Below are 7,629 nucleotides of genomic sequence, written 5' to 3' on the forward strand. Positions count from 1 at the left end.
TGCTGGCTTAGTGTGGATAAGGTTCCTGGACTATGATAAAATAGAAATTAAACATGCAGGGGCCAGTCCAAAGTTTTTTTTTATTTTTTTAATAGCTTATCATAAAATCTTGTTGTAATCTTTAAATCAAAAAACATCAATTTGCATGTTGTACTTTGCACCCTAAACAACCACAGAAGAAAATGTTCCATTCACCCAGCCAATCACCACCTTCATTTCCTTTAATGGAAATATGTACGTCATAGTGTGAATATAAACCTCAGTATAGGTCCTTCAGCTACAGGTCATCATCACCCATGGATGGGCTGCATATTTTTCTGGCTGTTCTAATGGGTAACTTTTTTATTTTTATTTATTTTGCTATTTTTGTGTTCAGGTTTTGTTTTTGAAAGGTATTTTGTACATACAGATTCAATGTCGTTCAGCAGAGCATTAACCATTTTTTTTAACAACTGAATTTATATGCTGTTTTTAGGAGTTGTTTCCTGCGGTCATGATTGGATTTCCACATCAGCATTGGATTTGACAGCCAGTCAGGGAGACAACATCACTCTGTACTGTGACTGCAAACTGTCAACTGGCGTGTACATCGCGTGGTACAGGAACTGCTCTCATGAGAACCAGCCAACTCTTGTTCTAAAAACAAAAATTGAATATAACCCTGGTCAGCAGAATGCATATTCTCTGAACCCTTTGCCCCGTTTTACATTTCTAAGGAACTTTTCTTCTGAGTCTTATGACCTGCAGATCATCAATGTCACTGATTCTGACGAGGGCCTCTACTACTGTGGAACTCAACAGGTCAAGGTGGAAGAAAACGAATTCGTCAGTCAAATAAATATTAACACATATGGCAACATCACAAGACTCAAACTCAGTAAGTATGTCTGGTTGGATTATCTCTGTGTGATTGTGATCATGTTTACAGTGATTGTCATACTGTTGTACAGTGTTTCTTTTAATAGGTGAAAAAATGAAACTAATTACTTAGACTAGATACATGTTGTAAATCCCAAAATTACAATTTACTTTCATTAAGTGAGCCTGAGTTTCGAAATCATTTTAAATTTGAGAAACATTTTCAAACATATTACTTATGAGAAATAACAGAAAACCTTAAAAAAGAAATGTGGGTATTGCTATACAGTTATCATAAAACCCAACTGTGAGCAGCGTCAATATTTAACATATCATATCATAGTGCAAGACTTTATAATAGAATAATAATATTATTAAAAAAAACTGTTAAACAGTTTAAAGATGGATGGATAAATGGTTCCATGTTTTTTACTTAAACCACTAATGTGCATTAGATATGATTTCAGAGTCACAACAAAGAATTCCCAAAGATGATTGTGACAACAAAGTGTGCTGGATCCTGCTGTCCTCTCTGTGTCCAGCCTCTGCTGTGCTCTCCTCTCTTCTCTCTGTTTTAATTTTAATACTGGTTGACACAAACAGCTTTGTTTTAGCAAGAAGCCTATTTACTGTTACAAAATGATATATGAAACTACACTTTCTCCTTTGAGAATTTAAACATATACCGGTAATCCATCTCATGTCTCCTGCAGAATCATCAGACATCGGCCCCCGACATGACTGCAGTGACTCCAGTAATGCGTCCTGGATGTTGGCCTTCACTCCAGCATTTTCTCTTCTCTCTTCCTTTGTCTCCTTTATGGTTATTATTTACTTCTGTCAGAAAACAGGTACTGTATATTACAGTTACTACGTGTTCAGTCAGGAGCTTGAAACGAGTCGACTTGACTTGTTTTTGGAAGGTGTGTTGCTGCTTTCTGAAGCAGCTTCATCAGTTCGACTGTTGTTGTGGGCAGTGCAGATTTATGTGTGGTGGATGACCTCAGTGGGATGTCTGTATCTGTTAATGGCCCAAAGCTTACCTGTACTTATTCTGTCCGTCTTTGCTCTAGTTCTGTCTAGCCTCGGGCTACCAGCTCTGGGACTGTTGGGGGGAACTAGTGGTAAAACTGTCTGATGACCCGTTGTGTGAGTTTGGGTGAAACAGCCAGAACTAATGAAGCTGATGGAGAAGCAGTGAAACATCTTCAAGGACCTCTAACAAGTCCAGGTCCCCTCCTTCAAGCTCCTGAATGAAATATAACATGGAGCACTAAGAGTCTTCATGGATGTAGTCATACTTGTATCATACAGAGTTGTGTGAAGCTGTGCCCTCCAATCTGATAGTGTTATCTTTGATTTCACAGAAAAAGGACTTGAAGTTCATCAGACTACATCAGCCAGCCAAGGCCAAATAAGATGGTACCAGGTATACAAGACTCCTTGTAATAATCATGTGTCTTCTACTATAATGTATGCACTAATTGCCTACACATGCAACAGAGGCTGTCCTGCATGTCTTACAAACACACATCTTGTTAAGTAAAAATACAGAAGTATAAATTAGATAATAGGTAATAAATCTCATTTTTTGTTTTCAGGATAAAGACATGTGTTTGACACAGGTTGTGTTCAGAGTGAAGGATGCTTCTACGCGGCAGTAGATGAGGGCCAAACAGAGCGAACTGCTGGATTATAATAGACACAGCTGGCATCATATTATGTGGAGTTAAATATTAAAGGTTAGACCGCTGTGTTCTTTGAATCATTGACCCATCAAAATTGTTTTTTGTTTGTTTCACCTATTCAAAACCTGATGAATGATCCTACAGCTTAAATCTTGCTCTATAGTTCTAGTTCAAATCCATTTAATCTCTCTTTTTGTAAATCATTTGCATGTCCAAAACAAGCTCTGGATAGACTGTGATTGTAGCTGTTATTATTATCATTTTGATTTCAGACAATATAGTACTTCATTTCTTTATGTCTGCAACAAAATAAACCACAATGAAATGATCAGTTTGTTGCATGTGATCAGTCTTACAGTCTTTTCATTTCCTTTTTTTCCTCATCTTCATATGATAAGACCAACCAACCATTAAAATGACAAAAACAGACAGCTGTACTACCTGTTAGCTCCTTTGTCTGTAATTTCCTACAACTCCACCATCACAGCTATTTTCATTGCAGGAAGCACATCGTTCACACATACATATAAAGCAGACTGAATGGTAGCATGGTCCTGGCAGGGTCCTATCTCACCCGTCAACAGGTTGGACAGGTTGCCGGTCTATCGCAGGAGAGATAAACGGCCATTCAAGTCCAATTAAGCCAGCATGATGGTCTTTGGTATGTGGCAGGAAGCCAGAATATTAGGAGAAAAGTTAACACAGGTGTGCATGCAAACTCCCCATGGGAAGCCAGATTTAAGCCCCGTTCACACTGGAGAAAGTCAATCCAGCTAGAGTAGGATTAAATCCAGATAGCCTTTAAGCTGGATACGTTCAGACCTATATTTAAATCTGGCTATCACACACGTGTGTTTCTGCTCAATCCAGTTTAACCCGGCTTGCTTATTGTCCTCCAAACCGCCAAGTGGCGCCTCAGGCCGCAGTAGGCGGTATGCATGTGCGCATGCGTCAATGCGCCAATCCGGCTAGATCCCCCTTCCGAGAGGTGAATTGAAATTAATCCGGATATATCCAGATTCGTGTTGTTCAGACTCAGAAAAAAACTATCCGGACATATCCAGATACAGCCCAAATTCCAATTAATTTCCCCAGTGTGAACGGGGTCTTAAACCAGGAAACTTCTTGCTGTGAGGCAACAGTGCTAACAACAGCACCACCTTAGGATGGTTCCTAAATGCCTAAATATATTCTCTATTTCTCTATATTTTTTAAAAAGTGTATTGTAATATTGTACCAGCACATTTTAAATCCCTTGGCAAAATGTCCTCCAACACTGTGACTGTGTCATGACCACCAATGACAATGACCTTTGCTGACAATGAGTGATAGGTGTGTGTGAGAATGTGTTGTTTATGGATATTTGTTTTGGATCAAGCAATATGCATAAAAATGTCCATAAAAAGCCATTTAAAAAAGTTTTCTTGGACTATGTGTGCTGTTGGAACAATTCAGAACTCAGCCTTCTGTTAACAAAAATGGTTGTTCTTGGAGAAAGTAAAATCAGGATGTGTACTGAAATTGTATTTCTTATTTGACTGTTTTTCATGGTCTTCAGTGTTTATGAGTTCACTGTGTATGCATTCTTACACCTCTTAAATTATAATAAAAGAAGTACACAGATAGAAATCCTTTTGATCACATTCTTGTTATTGTTACAGTGACCCGTGACATTTCACAGCAGTTTTGATGGTTATGTGTTTCTAAGCAATTTCCTGTTTTTATCTCAAGTTGGCCATCAGCTGCAACCTTCGTATCAGCTATCTGTGCAACCAGTTATCTGTAACACAGTATATAGTGTGTTTTAATGATTCATTTAAACAGAATAAAACTGAAACTACTAAATTTGATTCCAGGTTATTCCGCATAAAAAGGCTGAGTTTTAGCCAGCTCATTTACGTAAGCACATATGGCCGGGCCCCCCAACAACCCAACAAGTCAGATTTCAATACAAACTTGACAGCCTCATCCACTTTGTCATCAGTAAACAGGAAACCCACAAAGCACCCCTCACACAGTACAAACAGTACAAAGAAGTGGAGATGTGTGCTCTTCACTCAGACAGTCTTACCATCAGACCCTGCTGCAAATGTCAAATCAGATCAAATTGCTTTAGACTAAACTCTGACTCGTGCCATAATTAAGGCCCCAAACAATCACACTCACACTGCTGGCTTAGTGTGGATAAGGTTCTTGTAAATAATTTCAATATTAATCATTGTATTCTTGCACTTCCTGTTTGGCAAATAAGAGAACCGAAACCTTGAGAACCTGTCTTGTAGCATAAGTATACAGCATGCACCATGTGCGCTTATTTGAGGTGTTGTGCGTGTTGTGCATGGTTACCACAGACGATCTGTTGTTGGACACAGAAACTACATGAAAACTCTTTTGTATGGTCAATATGAAACATAGAGTCACCGTTCATCTGAATGTGGCTGCTTTGTCACCAACACTTACTATGGACCCCTGTCAGGGGCCGAGCAGTAAGAGGACAGGCACACGTTTTCACCTTCAAAAAGAGGTGGGACTTTATTCAGCCAGATTCTAATTGAATTACAAAGAATAAAGAATACACAAAAAAGGGACCCTCAAATGAGGTCAACAAAATACAACTCTACTCAGAATATTGTGAAAGAAGTAAGACAGCAACTCAACACACAGACCTGACAACCATGGCAACACAAAAGGGGAAACAACCAAGACACACTTTCCACCCCATGCTGTCAAAATGGATGGTCTGGTCCAGGTCACACCCATAAATCCAGATGACTCCACCCTTCTTAGACCAGGAAGTAATGACAGCTCAAAGACAAAGAAAAGGTGTGAGGAAACCTCATGGACTCAATCCACGCACTCCTGGGTGACAGTCCACTGCTTTGGCCCTGGACTCGCAGGAAAGATAAGATCTCTCAGCTGGTCAGGCATGAGCTGCAGGAGGCTGCAAACACAGAATGTCTGGGCCCCTCTGCCGTCCTTATTGCCATTAAAAAGCTTTTGACATGAATAAATCTGATGTCCTAGGTCATATTTAAAAATGCTGTCATTGACAGCAAGAAATAAATCCCTTTCATGTTGGTTTTGAATGACAATAAACAGTCTAGCATGGTTACATGAATACATGTGTAACTGTGGTTATACTTTGGCTTAACCGAAAGGACAAACTATGGTGATAGTGCATCACTTTGTGCATGTGGACTATGATAAAATAGAAATTAAACATGCAGGGGCCAGTCCAAAGTTTTTTTTTATTTTTTTAATAGCTTATCATAAAATCTTGTTGTAATCTTTAAATCAAAAAACATCAGTTTGCATGTTGTACTTTGCACCCTAAACAACCACAGAAGAAAATGTTCCATTCACCCAGCCAATCACCACCTTCATTTCCTTTAATGGAAATATGTACGTCATAGTGTGAATATAAACCTCAGTATAGGTCCTTCAGCTACAGGTCATCATCACCCATGGATGGGCTGCATATTTTTCTGGCTGTTCTAATGGGTAACTTTTTTATTTTTATTTATTTTGCTATTTTTGTGTTCAGGTTTTGTTTTTGAAAGGTATTTTGTACATACAGATTCAATGTCGTTCAGCAGAGCATTAACCATTTTTTTTAACAACTGAATTTATATGCTGTTTTTAGGAGTTGTTTCCTGCAGTCATGATTGGATTTCCACATCAGCATTGGATTTGACAGCCAGTCAGGGAGACAACATCACTCTGTACTGTGACTGCAAACTGTCAACTGGCGTGTACATCGCGTGGTACAGGAACTGCTCTCATGAGAACCAGCCAACTCTTGTTCTAAAAACAAAAATTGATGATAACCCTGGTCAGCAGAATGCATATTCTCTGAACCCTTTGCCCCGTTTTACATTTCTAAGGAACTTTTCTTCTGAGTCTTATGACCTGCGGATCATCAATGTCACTGATTCTGACGAGGGCCTCTACTACTGTGGAACTGAACAGGCCAAGGTGGAAGAAAACGAATTCATCAGTCAAATAAATATTAACACATATGGCAACATCACAAGACTCAAACTCAGTAAGTATGTCTGGTTGGATTATCTCTGTGTGATTGTGATCATGTTTACAGTGATTGTCATACTGTTGTACAGTGTTTCTTTTAATAGGTGAAAAAATGAAACTAATTACTTAGACTAGATACATGTTGTAAATCCCAAAATTACAATTTACTTTCATTAAGTGAGCCTGAGTTTCGAAATCATTTTAAATTTGAGAAACATTTTCAAACATATTACTTATGAGAAATAACAGAAAACCTTAAAAAAGAAATGTGGGTATTGCTATACAGTTATCATAAAACCCAACTGTGAGTAGCGTCAATATTTAACATATCATATCATAGTGCAAGACTTTATAATAGAATAATAATATTATTAAAAAAAACTGTTAAACAGTTTAAAGATGGATGGATAAATGGTTCCATGTTTTTTACTTAAACCACTAATGTGCATTAGATATGATTTCAGAGTCACAACAAAGAATTCCCAAAGATGATTGTGACAACAAAGTGTGCTGGATCCTGCTGTCCTCTCTGTGTCCAGCCTCTGCTGTGCTCTCCTCTCTTCTCTCTGTCTTCATTTATCACCTCTGCCACAAAAAAGGTAACTGCTGCGTCTGAGACTTTATACATGATCTATTTTCATTTTATTACAATCCATTGAAAAGAGCAATTGCTGTTGACCTATGGATGTACTTCATTGTGTTGTAATAATATGTGTGTATGTTTTAATGTGTGTAGGTAATGATCTTCAAACAGATGAGAGCAGACCATCCAAAAGAGAGCAGACAAGAAGAAGTCAGGTAGGAACTTTAATCAAACCTCATTTGTATGGATGTGTTTTATGTTTGTTCTACAGCTACAGGTTAATTTGACATATTTCTTCACATGACAATGATTCTAAATGACAAATATGAACCTTTAGGATGAAGACGTGTGTTACGCTGCGCTGGAAATCCGTCAGGCATCACAGAGACCAAAGAAGAAGAAGGAGAGCTCAGATTTCAGCACCTACTCTGCCATCAATACTTGTAGCATGTAAAGAGCCGATGATTCAAC

The 7,629-nt window shown here is 38.3% G+C and overlaps 2 protein-coding genes across 4 annotated transcripts; both read left to right on the forward strand.

The window, feature by feature from the left end:
- Nucleotides 1-273: 273 nt before the first annotated feature.
- LOC114438075 (uncharacterized) lies at nucleotides 274-3,794 on the forward strand. 2 transcript variants are annotated; one of them, XM_028409150.1, is made up of 5 exons: nucleotides 274-333; nucleotides 476-877; nucleotides 1,572-1,709; nucleotides 2,226-2,287; nucleotides 2,460-3,794. In XM_028409150.1, exons 1-5 carry the CDS (start codon nucleotides 297-299, stop codon nucleotides 2,520-2,522), a joined length of 702 nt encoding a protein of 233 aa, XP_028264951.1. In that variant the 5' UTR covers nucleotides 274-296; the 3' UTR covers nucleotides 2,523-3,794. The 2 variants fall into 2 exon arrangements, with proteins under 2 accessions (XP_028264951.1, XP_028264961.1); XM_028409160.1 differs by lacking the exons at nucleotides 1,572-1,709; nucleotides 2,226-2,287; nucleotides 2,460-3,794 and adding an exon at nucleotides 1,314-1,533.
- Nucleotides 3,795-5,994: 2,200 nt separating this feature from the next.
- LOC114440732 (uncharacterized) lies at nucleotides 5,995-7,629 on the forward strand. Of its 2 annotated transcripts, none has more exons than XM_028413191.1 (5): nucleotides 5,995-6,047; nucleotides 6,190-6,591; nucleotides 7,028-7,174; nucleotides 7,312-7,373; nucleotides 7,496-7,629. In XM_028413191.1, the coding sequence occupies exons 1-5, from the start codon at nucleotides 6,011-6,013 to the stop codon at nucleotides 7,610-7,612; spliced, it is 765 nt and encodes a 254-aa protein (XP_028268992.1). In that variant the 5' UTR covers nucleotides 5,995-6,010; the 3' UTR covers nucleotides 7,613-7,629. The 2 variants fall into 2 exon arrangements, with proteins under 2 accessions (XP_028268992.1, XP_028269001.1); XM_028413200.1 differs by having other exon boundaries at nucleotides 7,040-7,174.

The sequence above is a fragment of the Parambassis ranga genome, chromosome 1 (genome assembly GCF_900634625.1).
Source record: "Parambassis ranga chromosome 1, fParRan2.1, whole genome shotgun sequence".
Taxonomy (NCBI): domain Eukaryota; kingdom Metazoa; phylum Chordata; class Actinopteri; family Ambassidae; genus Parambassis; species Parambassis ranga.

Excerpts from the sequence above, each read along its gene's own strand:
- LOC114440732 (XM_028413191.1), top strand. The coding sequence starts at position 6,011 with ATGGATGGGCTGCATATTTTTCTGGCTGTTCTAATGG. Across the intron at positions 6,592-7,027 it reads CATCACAAGACTCAAACTCA|ATATGATTTCAGAGTCACAA; the intron begins GTAAGTATGTCT and ends AATGTGCATTAG. Across the intron at positions 7,374-7,495 it reads AGCAGACAAGAAGAAGTCAG|GATGAAGACGTGTGTTACGC; the intron begins GTAGGAACTTTA and ends ATGAACCTTTAG.
- LOC114438075 (XM_028409150.1), top strand. The coding sequence starts at position 297 with ATGGATGGGCTGCATATTTTTCTGGCTGTTCTAATGG. Across the intron at positions 334-475 it reads TTTTCTGGCTGTTCTAATGG|GAGTTGTTTCCTGCGGTCAT; the intron begins GTAACTTTTTTA and ends TGCTGTTTTTAG. Across the intron at positions 878-1,571 it reads CATCACAAGACTCAAACTCA|AATCATCAGACATCGGCCCC; the intron begins GTAAGTATGTCT and ends TGTCTCCTGCAG.